General features: G+C 39.8%; 1 protein-coding gene across 1 annotated transcript in view; it reads left to right on the top strand.

The window, feature by feature from the left end:
• The first annotated feature begins 1856 nt into the window (after nucleotides 1–1856).
• snx19a (sorting nexin 19a) overlaps nucleotides 1857–17321 on the top strand; it is a 48741-nt gene continuing 33276 nt past the window's right edge. Inside the window, exons 1-12 of the mRNA XM_077546383.1 lie at nucleotides 1857–1957; nucleotides 2519–3991; nucleotides 4073–4211; nucleotides 4298–4398; nucleotides 4466–4585; nucleotides 4655–4773; nucleotides 4906–4996; nucleotides 5100–5247; nucleotides 5492–5615; nucleotides 6637–6821; nucleotides 6922–7009; nucleotides 8111–8969. Coding sequence (XP_077402509.1) covers nucleotides 1952–1957; nucleotides 2519–3991; nucleotides 4073–4211; nucleotides 4298–4398; nucleotides 4466–4585; nucleotides 4655–4773; nucleotides 4906–4996; nucleotides 5100–5247; nucleotides 5492–5615; nucleotides 6637–6821; nucleotides 6922–7009; nucleotides 8111–8225 — 2709 coding nt within the window. The 5' untranslated portion in view covers nucleotides 1857–1951 and the 3' untranslated portion in view covers nucleotides 8226–8969. The remainder of the gene's footprint in view (nucleotides 1958–2518; nucleotides 3992–4072; nucleotides 4212–4297; nucleotides 4399–4465; nucleotides 4586–4654; nucleotides 4774–4905; nucleotides 4997–5099; nucleotides 5248–5491; nucleotides 5616–6636; nucleotides 6822–6921; nucleotides 7010–8110; nucleotides 8970–17321) is intronic.

Below are 17321 nucleotides of genomic sequence, written 5' to 3' on the forward strand. Positions count from 1 at the left end.
GAGTACCACGAGTAGATGCTTACATTCCTGGTCGGCTGACTTCGACTCGTTTAGTCACATGGCGTCCGTTCGTTGTTTGGGATGAAATGTATTCTGATACAGTTGCTTAATTATTATTATTTTTTAAATGCAGTATGTAATGTAATCCAACATGTATCATCATTTTAAAGTATTGTAAATTGATTTATTTCAATTACTTTTAGGTTGTTCCAGTACATATGCTTATGAATGACAAAATAAACTAAATATGTAGTCTATTTTTTAATCAGACATGCAAGGAAACTTTTTTAGATGTGTGCCAATTTAGGCCAAATAAATACAAAAAAACTGTCAGGAGTCGCAAAACCTTAGAACATTGTGATGAACAAAACATTGTGTTAGTGTTAGTCAAATGTACGGAGGGCCCAAGAGCTAATTAGTGCTGCATCATAACAGAAAATATGCGGCATCCACTTCTTTTTTTTTAGATAAAATTCACTTCTGCTTTTTGGATTGTTTAATTTTATTTAATTTGTTTTTTATTTATAATTCACCAGACTTTGGTTTTCATTCATTTTTAGACTTTTCTGCCTTTCTGTCAAATTTCTGACATTTTTTGGCAATTTTATGGACATGCTATGGTAATTTTCTGTCTTTCTTGTGCATTTTTTTTTTTACATTTTGTGGCTATTTGTTATTTAAAAAAAAAAAAAATCTTTCTTTTTATTACTTTTTTTATTTATTTTTTACATTTTTTTGCTTTCAATTTTATGCCTTTTTGGTAATTTTGTCGACATTTTTTGATAATTTTTGATAATTAAAAGTTTTATTTTGTGCTTTTTTCAAAATAAATTTTCAGAATTTTTGGGGCAATTTTGTGAAAAATATATGTTAATTTTCTGTTTTTCTTTTTTGGGGACATTTTATTGTCAATTTTATTTTATTTTTTTTACATTTTTAGGTATTAAAAAAACATTAATCCACCGTTCGTCTGTCTTTTTCTGACAACTTACAAATTTGGACTCTGACAGTTTTCAATATTTAATTATTCATTTTTAATCTAAATTGTAAATTCATTGAAATAATATTGTATCTAAAAAATTGAAATAAATATGTAAAAACAAATTATTAATTCCTGCTATTCTTTTATTTTATTTTATTTTTAGAGATCTACAGGGAGCCACAGGAGAGGGATTAAAGAGCCACATGATGTGAATGGTGTGGTGTCACTATGCATGCTACGGTGTTGTTAAATAATGCATTCCTCTAGTACGTAATCACCATTACCTATCAGGCCTGGCATGACAACCACGAGTAGATGTTTACATTCCTGGTTTGCTACTGAATAAACTTGTTTTGATTTGAAACCGTTTATTATTGGCTCGTATTTAAACATGCTGTACTTTTAAAAACAGAAACAAACAAAAAAAAATGACTTGCAGTTTAAATTGTGTCCACTAGAGGGTACTGTTGACTTTAACTGCACGACAACGCTCATTGAAAAGCGTCAACGTCAAAACGTCAGAAAAAAAATCGAACGCATGAATCAAAAATCTAAGTCTTCTGCCACAGGGATATTCTGTGAGAATTTGAACATTATATTTCTGGACCATCCTAACGGTTTAACAGAACGTGGGTGTACAAACGTTTAGCGGCCACTCTTAATATCAACTAAATTATATTTGATTTGTAATTTATTTTTAAATTGTTTAATCGTAATGATGACACCAATTATTTAACAAAATTAATTGTTTATTTGACTAATACCCCCCTTTATTTCAAATTAATAAGTTAACTGCATACAAATTAAAAAATATGCTTGCTGATTTTGAATGAAGAGGAAGAAGAATTATACTCTGGCAGGTAAAGTGGACACCTAAACCGAGTTGAGTACAGGCTAATCCTCATAATCTTTGTTGGAGGATTAAAACACAAGGAGGACAGTCTAAGTTCCAGACATGAAGCTGTAACCATGCAGGTGATTTGCTTTTTGTTCTTCTTTTATAAACATTTAAATAAGTGCAATAGTGGCACTATAGTATGAAGTAATTTGTCTTGTTAAAATGAAACATCTAAAGCTACGATTGCGTTCACCAAATCGTCATCAATATTGAGCTGCAAGTGTATTGTAAGTTGTAACCATAAACTTATAAAAACGTTAGGGCTATCTTGTATGAGGAAAAATAGTAAACATATGGCACGCCGTCTTTCGTGACTCTGAATGTTGTGGTCATGGCAACAACCTGTCTCGTTGTAACGTCAATGTTCTCGCGAGAATATTGCGGTGCTTTCAGTTGCACTGGGATTTGGGGAATTTTGAGGGGTTGGTGGCAAGAGTGTATGTTTTCTTGATAATGACTAAATGCTGTGATAAAATACACTATTCATTTTAATAATTTATTAATACATTTCAATACACCAGAGTACTTTGCAGTGAAACTTAATGTAATCTAATTTAGACTGTTTAAAGCATCACTACCTTACTTCACTAAATGTCATTTATGAATTATGATAACTAATAATATTTATATTTTCTTAGCAGGCTACATCTCATCTGCTGGCTATAATGCCTTCATTCCAGAGTTGTAAAAAGTGGTCCCTGTCAGAAGTTTTGGGCCAGCGTAGACGCCTGTTAGGCCTTGGCGCTCTGCTGGCCTGGTTGGTCCTCTTCCATCTCCTGGTGAACGTCTGGCTCCTCTGCATCTTCACGAGTCTCCTGGTTGTTTTGGGAGGCTGGCTTGGCTCGCGCGCCATTTTGGATGCCAACAGCCTTCTCCACCTGGAGCACTTCTTGCCCCTCGGCGGGGTGACTCCACCTCAGTGTTCGCCCGAACATGAGTGGAGGCTCAATCACGAGATCCACAGTGCCGTCCACAAAGCGGTGCGGGATTTCGTGTCTTCTTGGTATCGCACTCTTCTGCCAGAGGTGGAAGGCGAGTTTGAGCGGGCGGTGCGCAATTCCATGCTGGAGTCGGTGATGGAGCTGAAGGAGCGTGCAAGGCGAGTTGATAGAAAAGCTCTGGTCCAGCGGCTTTTAGAGCTTTACGGCTGCCACCTGCAGAGCTACATGACAGCCAGACACTTGCAGCTGGAGACACACGGTGGGGACGTTAGCCTTTGGCAGCTCTACCAGGAAGTGGACAGCCCTCATCCAGCTGTGAGCGACGCGGCCACTGAGCTCAGCTACGCCAGAGCTCTGGTTAACCTCGTCTTGCACGTGCTGGTTCCATATCCTCAGATGGAAACCAGGACCGGAGGGTACATGGTTACCGAACTCATCACCTGCAACGTGTTTCTGCCGCTCATAAGCAGGATTTCAGATCCCGACTGGCTCAACCAAACCATCGTGGACGTCTTCACCAGATCGCGAAAACAGCAGGACGGCGCCCTCTACAGGTGCGCCCTTCACGATTCGTGGATCACCTGCCTGTCGTCTTCGGATCAAGCCAGCCTGGCGAGCGAGAGCAATTCTGAGCTGTTCAGCCCGATGAGCGAGTCGGACTCTTCTCAGTTCAGCATGCTGAGCCTCGAGACTTGTTCCGGAAAAGCTGAGAATTGTCACGCCGGTCTCCTCACACCGTGTAAGGTCAACTGCTGTTCCCTCACATCTGGCCAATACTCTCACCTCGCAGACTCCAAAATGCTGTCACTGGACTCCCTGATGCAATCCGACACAGACGATGACACAACCAGACGATTGTGTGAATGCGGCCCGTCGGCCAACTTCTGCAACGCCATGAATTTAAAGGACGACGATGAGGATTTTGGCTGCTTCGGCCCGTTGAAAAATCTGGGGCCGAAGGTGATGCTGCCGGTGGATTCGCACTGGCCTGCGGATATTGCGCAAGAACGAACCCCAGCAGGTCCTTCAAGCAGGCTTTGCCTCAGCGCCTTGAACTTTGACACTCCAAACAAAGCATCACTGGGCATCCAAAATGTGCATATCGCGGGAACAGTCAGTGCAAAAGAGCAACGTGGCACTGGAACTCCTTATACTCTTTACACTATCACGGTAACATTACAGTTCCAGTTAACCTTTGACCTCATGTGAGGATGTATTTATTTTTCTTTATTTTTTTAAAAAATTTTACAGTTTGAGACAGCGACATGCCCTGAAAGCAGTGACCTTTTGCACCCTGCGACCTGTCACTCGGTCAACCGCCGATACAGCGAGTTCCTCAACTTGCAGACGCGTTTAGAGGAGAACCCAGAAGTCAAGAAGTTTGTCAAGAGTCAGTAACGATCGAAATCTGGGTTCATTGGTCACAATACCTTGACACGTGTTGATGCTATTGCATGTAACTGTCTTGTATTGCAGATGTAAAAGGCCCAAAGAAAATGTTTCCCGACCTTCCCTTTGGGAACACGGATGGCGAGAAGGTGGAAGCTCGTAAAGGCCAGCTGGATACGTTCCTTAAGGTTGGCATTTTTCTACTACTTTCCTTAGCATAGTGTGTCACTTGAATTGAATTTCTTTGTTTTACAGCAACTGAACAGCATACCTGAGACAGCGAGGAGTGAAGACATGCAGGAGTTCCTGTCTCTAAACTCGGGGGTTTGCACATATTTTGGAAAAAGGCCTTTTGTCAAGTCAAGAATTGATAAGGTGACAAGTCATTTGTTGAATTTATTTCTAAAATGGGATCCAATGTTTTGTCCGTGATTGCTACTACAGATGATGGAAAATGCTTTAGACACATTGAAGACGGCCTTTCCTCAACCCGAGGCCATGAGTCCAACAGACGACCTTGAGGGAGACTCCGATGGGAGAATACTGGACAGCAGAAAGTACAGGTGAGGCCAACATCTTTCGGTAAATCTATAGAGTTAGAGCACAGTCCTGTCTACTTATGTGTGTTTCTTATTTAATTGGCCATCACATTTGTATGGGATTGAAAATGTTTGCTTTTATGTTCCTTGCATCAGGAGGCTGATGTTCCCAAGCAAAATGTCTCCATCTCTAAATACACCTGACTTGCATCCTAAAGTGACATATTGCTTTAGTGAGGGCAGCCCTGTAAGTTGCCATACACTATATACATACATATTAGGATATATATATATATATATATATATATATATATATATATATAAAGCATAACAGATTTGTTCACATCTAGGTGCTCAATGGCATGTCCTTGTCAAAACTGGAGAGTTTTGTCCTGGAGCAGGAAAGACTTTTATGCGAGCCCCCAAGTAGTGAGCAAGCCAAGCAGAGGGAACCCCTGGGCACAAACAGGAAGACTTCTGGGAAAACTCACAGTGCAGGTATGGAGTGCTTCCTCTCACCCACACAAAGTTGACTGCACTTTTTATTAAATGTTTATTTTTCAGCACTTCATTTTTATTTTATTAGATAAACATAGCTGTCTTGTGTAGTGCCGTGTGCTGCCACTAGAGAGCAGCACAGCACCGCATTTTGCATTTGCTTTCATTGAGTTCTATGAATAGTTCTGGTTCGTCTTGCACGGCTATATTGTTGTTATTTTTTTAATTATTATTTTATTTTCAGACACAGCTGTGGCGGATGTTGCGCTGAACATTTTGTGTTTGTTGATGAAGGACCAGTGGAGTTGGCTGTGCACAGAGAACATCCAGAAGGCCATCAGACTTGTCTTTGGCACGTTTATTGAGAGGTTGGACTTAGATCTCCAATAAATGTTTTGTTCCCATTTAAAGGCATGCGTTTTCTTGATAATGAATGTCAGCTTTCACTGATTGCTTTAATAAGTTAAACGTTTTATTTTTGTTTCACCAATTAATTGGATGAAAGTTAAGGGCATCAACACTAGCATTATGTGTGAATTTTTTTCATTTTCATTAGGGATGGTCGATATATATATATATATATATTTAGACCAATACGAGATGAATACTGAACTTTTGAGTAGTTAGTCACTAGTACTTTTGTATATTTGATATGTATGTCAATTTTCCAATTTCTAGTTCCTGATTGTAAAACATCCACAAGAGGGCGCTACCTTTATGAGTGCAGATACCTTGAAATAAGGTCAAGTATATACCAACGCCAATTCCTGGTGTTGATAACTCGGCCATCCCTAATTACTAGCATTATGTCAAACAAAATTATATTACTTTAGTTATACATATTTTTAGTCAATAGCATTAATATTAAGCAATATCTCAATCAAAGAGGGTTTGATGATATTAATTGCTGGAAAATCAGCGCTCACAGCCACTAGGGGGCATATTCGTATTCTAACTGGCTGTGAGTGTTGTTAAATATTATATTTTTTATAATATATTACAGCGTCTTACTTCAAATGGGTTGCATTGCATGGCATAAGCTCAAATTTCCCCTTCCAAGGCATTGTTTTTTAATTTTAAATGCAATGTTGATGCCAAATTGGAAATTCAGATTTCAACAAAGGCATGACTATGATTAACACTGGGCTTGTTTGACCACAATATCTGTGGGAACTGCCTTTGTTTAGGCTCCAGTGTTCTGCTGTCATTAACGTCACTGACTTACTTAGTGTTCACTGAGCAGGTCACTAAGTAATTCAAGCTGCTGTTATGTTTTTCGCTCGCTTGTGTTGCATCACTTTGCACGCACTTAAAGATGTCACACTTACGTTCTAAGCAGATGTTGCTGTAAACGTGACTCCAGCGTCTGACTGATTTTTGCCCCCCCAGATGGATGGACGTGGGAGTGGCCCACCTGACCAGCGCCCCCTGTTGGGTCATTTACCTGCAAGTGCTGCAGGAGGCCGTGTGGCCCGGAGGCACTCTGCCCTCTCACCCGCAGCCGGAACGCAGCGCTGCAGAGAGAGAAGAAACCAAGGAGCGATGCCTGGAGTGTCTCCTGAAGCTACTTCCGGGTTTGCTGAGGCTTAAAATGCACGCTGCAGCTCACTGAGTGCTTGACAATGTTTAGTTTGACCTACTGTGTCTGGTTTGTGTTGATGTTTGTGGCTGCAGAGCTCATCACTGACATGTTAGGCAGTGACAAGTACAGACTGAGCTTGGAGACCATGTTGGAGTCTTTACAGGACCATCACATTAACAAGTGAGTCGTCAAGATAGCATTTAATTGCTTTCTAATTTGATGGCGGTATGATATTCTAGATTGTCCATAAATGTGAATTTGAGTCTTTCTAGATCAGGGGTTGGCTGCCTTTCCTGTCAAAAGAGACATTTTAGGCCAAATAAATAACCAAAAATTTGTTTGGAGCCGCAAAAAATTTGAAGATTGTGAAGAAAGAACTCTTTTAGTGTTAGTCTAATGTACTGAGGTCCCAAAAGCTGCACCAGAACAGAAAAATATGCACCATCCAATATGTTCTACCATTTGTCTTCCGTTTTTGGATTTGTTTTTGAACATTTTCATACTTAGTTTTTTTTAAATATAGATTTTTAGACTTTTTTTTTTGTCTTTCTGTCATTTTATGGTACTTTTCGGAATTTCTTCTTTAGTGTTTTGACATTTTGTAGTTACTTTTTAAAAGTTTTCTTTCTTGCCTTTAAAAAAAATACTCTTTCTGACTTTTTTGGGCAATTTTATGTACATTTTATGGTAATTTTTTGGATTTCTTCTTTTGTTTTTGGACATTTTATAGTTACTTTTTGAACATTTTCTTTTCTGCATTTTATTTAATCAATTGTTCTGACTATTTTTTTGGTAAATTCTAAAGACATTATATGGTAATTTTCTGCTTTTCCTCTTCCTTATTGGACATTTTTATGGTCACTTTCTGGACATTCTTAGGTAATTTTGAAAACGTTTTCATCCGCCTTTCGACTCTGACATTTTTTGGGAATATTTTTTTAATCAAAATCATTATTTCATTAAATTAATATTTTATCCCCCAAAAAATTATGTAAAAAAAAAAAATACAATCATAATTTCTACTAATTGGTTTAGAGATCCACAGGGAGCCAGAGGAAAGGGACTAGAGCCGCGGTTTGGAGACCCCTGGTCTAGATTGAATTTCATGATTAAATCACTGCTCTGTATTCGACATAAAATTGTAAGGGAAATAAAACAGCCATTGCTCTCTCTGATAAGTTACAGAATCGCAACTTACACCACTCAAGATCGTAACATAAAGTCAAAGAAGGTCGTTTTTTGTTTTTTTCATGGTCTCTCCCTTTTGTACACTGTGTGCAGGCATCTCGTTTATTGCATCTGCGACTTGCTGCTGGAATTTCTGATACCAGAGTCAAGCGATGATTCCTTCCAGAGGTCTCTTCTGCAGAGTCTATGCAAAAATACTCCCACCTGATGGCCACATTTCACCACAGCTGTCTCACAGCTGGAAGTCCGTGCGGACATGATGGATGCATACCTGGGCTGTGTGAGTTAAGGCCATGAGGCAACAGGAGGACTGACTTGAATCTTGCTTAGGTCTACACTAACCTACTCTAAACTCATTTTAAACTTCAGATATGTTGTGTATACAACCACATAGAACAGCTTTTGATACCAGATGTATATTTTTTTGTTCAACATAGACCTACTTGTCACAACATTAGGGCCGCATATTTTAATGTCATGATTCATGAAATCCAAGACAAGAGCTTGATTGAAAATGTTGCCTTAAAAGCGGCTCAACCGAGAAAGTCCTTCTTTTGAGCCTTGTGCGTGTCCCGAGTCCCAGCGGATTTCGACAGCCCCATGTGTACGTCAATCACATAGCTGTCATAGCGATTCACAAGTTAAACCAATTAAAAAGGAATTTAACTCTTAAAATCCTTCCTATTTACTTTCACATTTGCATTGTTATTATCATCTGCATTTATTCTCCGAGTCTATTTTTGTCATACCAGAACCAGTACTACTTCCTGCTTCTGTGTCTAAGAATGATGGGAAATGTAGTCCTACTAGCCTAATGCCACAGTTACTTACATGAATGCAATCAGAGTGTCTACGCGAGCACATTTCCAAAGTTACAATGTGAGACTGCAACGAAACGGACATAGCCAGCTTCCAGTAGCTGCTGGGACGGAGCAACAAAAGTTGGATAATGGTGAGTGTAATGATTTCTTTAAGTCTGTTGACCTGTCAACCAAGATAGCATTTAGCATTAGCTGAAGTAATTTCAACCACCAGTCACCAGATTGAAGTAGGCTACTTCCTGGTGAGAATTTATTGTCTATTTCAATTTTCAGTGAAATTGTAGTTTCCGATTTTTAATTTTAATGTTGAAAATCTGCTCACTCTAATATAGTCCCAAATCAGAGTTAGCTAAGCTAGCTAACATTATTCAGTGCAAGCTAACTTGAAGACTGGTTTGTCATAGGTGAATATTTTATAGGTAAATTTTGTCAGGTTTGAGTTGTATTTGACTCATTTTATTGGGCCACTGGAAGCAGTATGATGATTATTATGGTTTGCATTTGGGGAGAAATGCACTTAGAGCTGTTTTTAATGTTGTATTTCACCCCACTTATGTCACTGAGTTGTTTTGTTGATTTGTTTGTTTTGTGTTTATGGCTCCAATTCCATTCAGTTTATTCCCCCCTAAATGTTAATAATGTGGTGTCAGTGGTTTAGTCTTACAATGAGATGAGATCTGTGGTCCATTCAGTTATTCATTCCAAGTTTTAAGACAGATTTCCATTCATAATTAAATGCAGTTTATTGTCGGAGAAATCATCCCATAATATTGTTCACAGCTGTTCAATGTTTCAAGCAGAATCATTTTATAATATTGACCAGTTTGTTTGAAAGCAGATCAGAGCATTTAGCAATAACATTCAAGTTTGATGATTTTGTGAATTAATGATATGAGAGTGATTATAAAAGTACACTTTGGCGAGCAGTGTGAAACAAAGAACGTGCGAAAAGGTGCTGCAAGTTGAATGAGCCAAAAATTCTCTTCATCAATAAAGTCAAAGTCTGCTGCATGATCTTTGACCCTTTCCCAGACACCACTTTGATGAAGTCTTAATAGTATAAAAAAAAAAAAAATCACAATTATTCTTTGACACTCATGCGATCCATTTAAACCATGAGACAGTGTGACAATGTTCCTTTTATGACTTTTATTGTTAATTAAGATAAACGAGCCACAGAACCACCAGCACGGATGAAGTGTTTCCATTCGACAATCACTTCAAGTAGATCTCAAGTCAATGGAAATGTGCGCATTTTAGTCTATCCTAACGTGAGGGCAAACAGAACACTAAATCAATTACGGTCTGCATATTGTATGCGCGGTTATAAAAGCAAAATAGTTGGCTGTAAAATAGACATGAGGTCACAAATTTCATCATCGCAAACGGTTGGGGTACGTTTCCATAAAATGACCCAAGCTGCTTGGAAAAGAATTTGAGTCTCTTTGTTGTGCTTCTTATGCTTTTGCACCTCTTGTGTGATGCCTTGCATGAATATTATGATGATGATGGTGATTAGTCGTACTATTATTCACATTATATTCATCACTTGTTGACGTCACAAATGTTCCACTGCGGATGAATGGACAGAAATTCCCACAGGCACACTCCGAAAGCTTATAGAACATCTTCCCAGGAAAATGGAAGCTTTTATGGCGGCCAAGGGGATTTCTACCTCTTATAGTTGTCATGACCAGGTGTTCAAATACTGCATTTTAAGAAAGAGTGTGATTACAAGCATATACTGTAAGAAGAAAAAGGAGATATTGGGTGCTGCTCTTGAGCTGTATCCAAGTCCTCTCTCTCTCTCTCTCTCTCTCTCTCTCTTTGCAATAAGGTTGCGTCAAGTCTTGGCTTTGTATAGGGGGATTTTCTAAAACATCATGTTTTCTGGAACTCACTCTGCGTCTCAGCAGAATTTAACAAAAGAAAAACAAAAGAAGAAAAACACCAAGCCATGTTCTTGGTGATAAGAAACACATTGCATTCTGATGAGGCTGTGATTTGATCAGTTCACGTCATCAACATACCTCCCTATTTTGCTTACTCGTCGACCTGCCAACTGCATAAGGGAGGCGACAAAGAAGCGGGGCTCCTCTTGATTTGAAGAACACACGTTACTGTATGTGTAAATCTCAATTCGAAAAACAATTGAAGTACTTTTGATTCTTGCTGAAAAAAAAAAATTCAGCAACGTTCGTTATGTTGGTACATGGAGAGCTTAGTATGTTTTGTGGTGGAACTTGATTTAAAAAGTTTGAAAACCTTTGTAATTTGTGATTAAAATGAAAATGCGGCACGGCGCCACCTAACGCACGGCAAAGACGAGTTGACCCTTGATGCCCTGCCCTTTTTTCAGGCCTCCGTTGTAGTTTTTGTGTTTGGTTTCAGCAAAGAAGCTGCGGGGTTATGTCATGTTAGCGTCGAAGGAAGATTTATCGTACAGGTGTTGGGAGGCTCAGCGCTGGAGTTTTGGTCGTAAAACAACGTTAGCGGCGTGCTCGCTGACGAGCCGGGTCAGGATGGAGGCACATGCGGGCAGGAGGGGGAAACACTTTCCTTTTATGCTCAAGGGCAAAACATCTTTGGCTTGTGATCTTGATCGTCGACTTTGAGAGCTTTAGGCCATGTGCTGAACATGAACGTCTGTTGTTTATGAGAAATCTCATACGGTGACTCACTTTTTCTGCATTTTATGTTACAGCCTATATTTCCCCCTAAAAATTCTATACAAAACACCCCCCAAAAATGTGTTTTTGAAAATTCCTAAAAGACCTAAAATTCCGAGGACATTTGGTGTAAGCTACAATTGAGCATACTTGACTTTGATTGGTTCAATTTTCCATGTTTTAAAAATGATGTCCCCTCTCAGAGTTTGGAAAATATGAGCAACATTTACACTTATCATCATGTGCTGTTTAAAACTTTTATAGACAAGAAGCTAGCACTTTTCCTGTTTATAAATTTCATTATCCTGGCCTTCGGGAAAAAAAAAAGACTGCAAACGGACAGTGGGAGTGTTGAAATACATTTGTAAGAACAATATCAATTACAGAGATTTCAGATGATCACAATGTTTTAAAAAAGAAAACACATACTGGAACAGGGATGCCTTTTGCCATCTCATTGTTCAAAACTGACAATATGAGGCTTTGGGGCATTTCCCAAGGCCAGTTAATGTTGGGTTGGTAAGAAACGGGGGTAGGAAGTAACTTCATATTTTCTATTATCTGTACTCATTTTTTCCCCTGAAGACTTTTGTCATTTACGCCCTACATTTTTTAAACAGATCTTTACTTGGTACTTCTCACTTTGTCCAAATTTTGTTTCAACTTCCATTGATGCTAACCCTGCGTAAACAGAGAGTCAAAGTCCAACACGGTTGAGATGTCGATTGATTGAGCTCCACTGCCGTTTAAAGTTCTTCATTTAATCTGAAAACATAATTATTTTCCAGTTTTTGTTACTTCAGAATTACTGTTACTCAGTTCACAACGTTAGCAATGTTATGAGTAATATAAGTTGATAAAATAGAGATTAAAATGTAGTGCTGAGATTTTTGTAGTGCCGCATTTGTGTCTTGTGACTGCGTGTGTTCTCGAACGCCCGTTTAGCGCGCACCTGTTTCTAAGCGCGTCTCTCCTCACCTGCAGTCCTGCACCTCGTTATCCTTGTTTTAGCTAGTGTCTCATTGTGTCTCGTCGCCAGTTCATTCTTCGTACTCAGTCATCACCTTCCAGCATTCTTTGTTTCACAACAACGGCTTGTTAGCTTTGACCCTGTTTTGATTATTGACCTCGTCTTTCGCCTCATGTTTTGCATCCGTCTGCTCACGCTGACTGATGGCTTTTGTACTGCCAACCTTTTTACTAGATTATTTTATTTATTTTTTTTAACTGATTTGTGCCTCAAATCTTGCATTTTGGGTCGAACCCTTTTTCTGTTTTTGCCATTTTTACTTTTGTACTTATGCATACATTCTCAAGTATGAGATTTGCAATAGTAGGCTTCTACTACCTTTGCCATGTCTGGTAACAAAAGCTGGAAGCAGAAGGCAAAACATGCGTTTATATGGTGGGAACACTCATGAGGGCTGCGGGCAAATCCCTGGCATCTGGTGAGAGTCAAGTGTTTCTCAAGGTAAGAAGGCGCTACGTGAATGATGATGAGGCCTTTGATCGGTCGATCCGCCGTCAGCAGATGACAGACATCTCAGTCAGGCCAGCAGCTTCACACGGTCGAGTGAAGAATCTCGGAACAGACGAGGGCGGGTGATAAGCTTGACGTTCAGCTGACGCCTGTAAATATTGTATAGTTAGTATGCGCGATGGAAACATCCGTCAGATGTGTACCGTGCAGTCTAATGGCATTAGCTCTCCATTAACATTTTCATGAGGACGGCCAAATTTGTCACAGAACATTTAAGAAGCGTTTTTTTTTTTTTTTTTCCAAACGGGGCTGTGGTACAAACGATTATGTCGTTTTCTGTCTGTCAACATTCATCAGTAAAAAGCGCATCCATTTGCTGTCATCTGGAGACTTTCTGTTCCATCTTGTTCACTCCGGTGGTTACTTGATAGGCACTCTTCGGTCTGATCTTTTATTTTGTCGTGGCTAAAATGTAAGACTTTGGAACAGCAGATGGATCGTCTCTGGGCCAACTCCTGACTTTGACGAATCAGCAGTAATCCTTCGATGAGTGAATGTTTGCTGGGTACTGTATGAGAAACCTAAGCGCTCCTCTTTCACACAGTGGGCCTCCTCGCTGTAATATCGCACACCAGCAGGGAATTTTCCTCGCCCGCGTGTGAGGAAGGTGGAGTTTTTGGTCAGAGGTGACCTGGTGAACTTTTAAGGTGCAGATGAGGACGATATTTGTTGAGTTCTGCAATTTGTCAGCCATTAGTGTTGGGCTTGCTTTGAAGATATACATTGAGTATTTCTGCAGTACTGTATATTAAAATCATCCATTTTCTATACCACTTGTCCTCATTGAAGGTCTGAGCTAGAAACCAATCGAGTTGACTTCCTTTAGGAATTTTGCATAATGTTTTGCAGACCTTAACGTGTGAAACCAAACCCAACATTAAAGACCGATGTAGAGCCGAGCTAGTCGTCTATCTTGATGAAATACTTTGTTTCGAACAAGCCACAGTGACTCATTTCAATCCATTATGGCCATTACCCATTTACATTTACAATAGCAGCTTTGTTGGTGTTTTTCTTTGGATCCCGACCAAAATGATGTATTGCCGTTGCTCCACATGCAGATAAACATGTTGTATCGAAGCAATTCAATGCAATTAGACAAATGGCCACAATGGTACGTAAATGGTACACAAATGGGGTTACGAAATGTAATGAGATCAGTTCTGCCTTTACAAAGATAATGCTCAACTCGTATCATAGAAATAGATTGATGTGTTACTTTGTGATACTGACGTGCAGCAAAGCAGATCATAGCTGGCAGGTTTGAAAAGTGAGCAGCAGATGCATCATCCCACAAAGATGTCGTATGCGCATTTTGGTTCTGTCCCCTCAGAACATTTGGTTTTGCTTTCCAGGGGTGAAAGCTGGACGGCACAAAGCCAGTTAGGCTTTATCAGAGATTCTGGAACTCTTGCTGGAACTCGTGTGTGTGTCTGTGTGTGTGTGCTTTGATGGCTCTTTTTCCTGCCAAGCTTTGGAAACGTGCCCGCTGTGATGTGACTCCGTTACAGCTGGGCTGCGAGTCGGACTCCAAGAACACCGAGGTCGACGCTTCGGGGCCTGGAAAACATGGCTGAGCTACGCAACACGAGTCAAGAAGTTGAACTGGCGATACCCCGATAGAGACCGGCGGAAACTGTTGGATAGGCAACGGCACGAAAGGGGGACGATATGGGATGTGATGTCGTTAATATGAGATGGTGATGAATGGAAGAACGAGCAACTGTGAAGCTCAGATAAGATTCATAACAATACAAACATTTGGAATGTCCTGAAGTATAAAGACACCTCTCGTGTGGTAACAAAACGGATGGTCCAAAGAAAGTACCGAGACGAGCCTGAAAAGTTCTGAGACAAGTTTTTTTTTTAGGGCTTGATGAGACGAAGTTGAACCTTTACCAATAACTTACAAGCTCACTTGCATACCGTCTTCTGGGATGAAGTCATTAATCTTCATTAATGTAACAAATGATGGCACCGCTGATATCGTCTCAGAAGTCTACAGAAACATTTTGTCTGCCAGTTTCAAGAACGATGCAGCAAATTTGTTGGCGGATCCTTCAGCGTGCAGCAAGCCAGTGACCAAACACACGCAGCCAAAAACGAGGAAGTTCATCAGCGGCAGATCACTCTGAAAGAGGACACTGAAGTCAGTGACCGCCATAACGTCATTTTGGGACGTTGCATAGGAATAGCACATTCAATTTATGGGAATATCTCAATAAAAGTGCGGATGCAAGTTTTATCATTTGAGTCAATTACCTCATCCACATTAAAGAATTTTCATATCATCATCGACTGCAAGCTCAAAACGTCCATGAACCAGGAAGTCGTCTGCTGGCTAACAGACAAAAAAACTACGATCCACTCTAATAGTTTTTTTTTGGGGTGAAAAATATTGACTTTAGATTGACATTTAGGGCCTTATTTTCGTAAACAAACGCATCTTCATTTTTGTGTCGGGGCAAATCTAGTTTAGTGTGTCTGTGAATTTGGTAGACTGCGTTATACCTCGATAGGTGTTGACGGCGTATTCTACGCCCCCGGTGCATCTGGCAATTTGGTGTCCCAAAGTACTCAAAGACCTAAAACCAGGTCTAAATTGATCCGCAGGTGATTTAATGCGATTTTAATGGATTTAAGCAAGGCACAGGCAGACTGATTCTGAACTCTGTGGACGTGTGGTAGATGACATTGTATTTTATTCAAAAATATGCGCAGGTCAAATTAGTAACATTGTCATCTTAAAAATAGTTTAATATATTTATATGCATATTCCAACTAGTCCTATTTAGTCTAAATCGATCTCCTGCATGGACTCCCCGCCATGTAGACCACACGCCTCCATCGGAATTTAAATGGATTAATGAGGGGAGCCTCTTCGATTGGCCGAGAGTTGGCTGCGTTCCCTCCCACGACGACGCATCATTATCCAAACGCCTTCTTCTATCTGCGTTATAATAAAATACCAAAAGAAAGAAAACTCCCCACAGTACTGGTTTGACTGTGCTAGACTTGCATTGGGCATATACGGCCCGTTGTTATACATCATATGCTGATTAAGCATTAATAAGACAAAAAAACAGATCTGCTGTGCAGGGCCAATTCAAAACTATGATTTCACAATAACTGTTTTTAATTGGTATGATCATCTTTTATACGCTCCCTACATCATTCTAATAGCCCTTAATAAAACTTCAAGATTTACACCAACGCTGATTGAGTGAACGGTAGTATAATCTATAATGGCAGCCTTCCAGTTTTATTATTTTAATTATTATAATTATATTATTATTATTATAATTAAATAACCAATGTTATGCCAGTGATGATGTAATCTAGGAGTTCAGCTCACGTGACTCCATGTAAGGAATGCTTTAGTTCTTATTATTTTACTGCCAGAGGCTCCCAGGCCATCCATGTTTGAAGAGCAGCTGTCCCCTGCAAACAACGATTATGTAACGTCGTACCCGCGATAAGTATATCACGCTATTATTACCGTACGCTGCACATTTCCTGAGAGGCCTCGGGTGCTATAAAAGTCCTTTTGATTGAACCTGTGTGTGACATGTTTACATGCTGCCGACTTTTATGACAAACCTTCCTCAGTCCTTACTTATTTTTTTTTATTCCCCCTTGTAGAAGATAAATTCTGAAGTGCTTCAAATTGTTATGATGTCCATAAAAATTAATGGAAATATTGCGCTCGTGGCATGCTCGCAGTGTCATCGGGCACGTGAATGGGCGTGCACTGCCGGAAAATGAAAAGAACTTGACTAAGACACCGTGCTGGATGCTGTTTTATGAGTTCTGTGTCACTGCAAAGACAGAACACTTAATGCCGGGACTCTCAGTGCTTTCAATTTAAGGAGCAGACGTCCTGTCTGGGCTGCTCTGGAACCCCGTTTTGACATGTGTGGGGGACATGTGCGTGCAAAACGCTGTCACTATGATTCATAACTCCCGTATGCACATATCTTCATTTGCTAGGTCATGTGACAAGCGCTAACAGTATTGATAATGTGAAAATATGTTTTCATTAATATATGTTAATGGGTTTGTGATCATGAACTTAATACACCATCTGCATAAAAATTGGCGATTTTTTTTGCCAATTAAGTTGAAAAATTTGGCAAAATGTACCAAGTCATGTCACTGCATTGAATTTGTTACAATAAGCGGCAGTGGAAATATGCAACAACTGCCCGGAGAATGTCTGTCTGCTGCACTTCCAAACAGGTGCTTTCAATCTGCTTCCCCACAAGATAAAATGT

This window comes from Vanacampus margaritifer, chromosome 16 (assembly GCF_051991255.1).
Source record: "Vanacampus margaritifer isolate UIUO_Vmar chromosome 16, RoL_Vmar_1.0, whole genome shotgun sequence".
In the NCBI taxonomy this organism is placed as follows: domain Eukaryota; kingdom Metazoa; phylum Chordata; class Actinopteri; order Syngnathiformes; family Syngnathidae; genus Vanacampus; species Vanacampus margaritifer.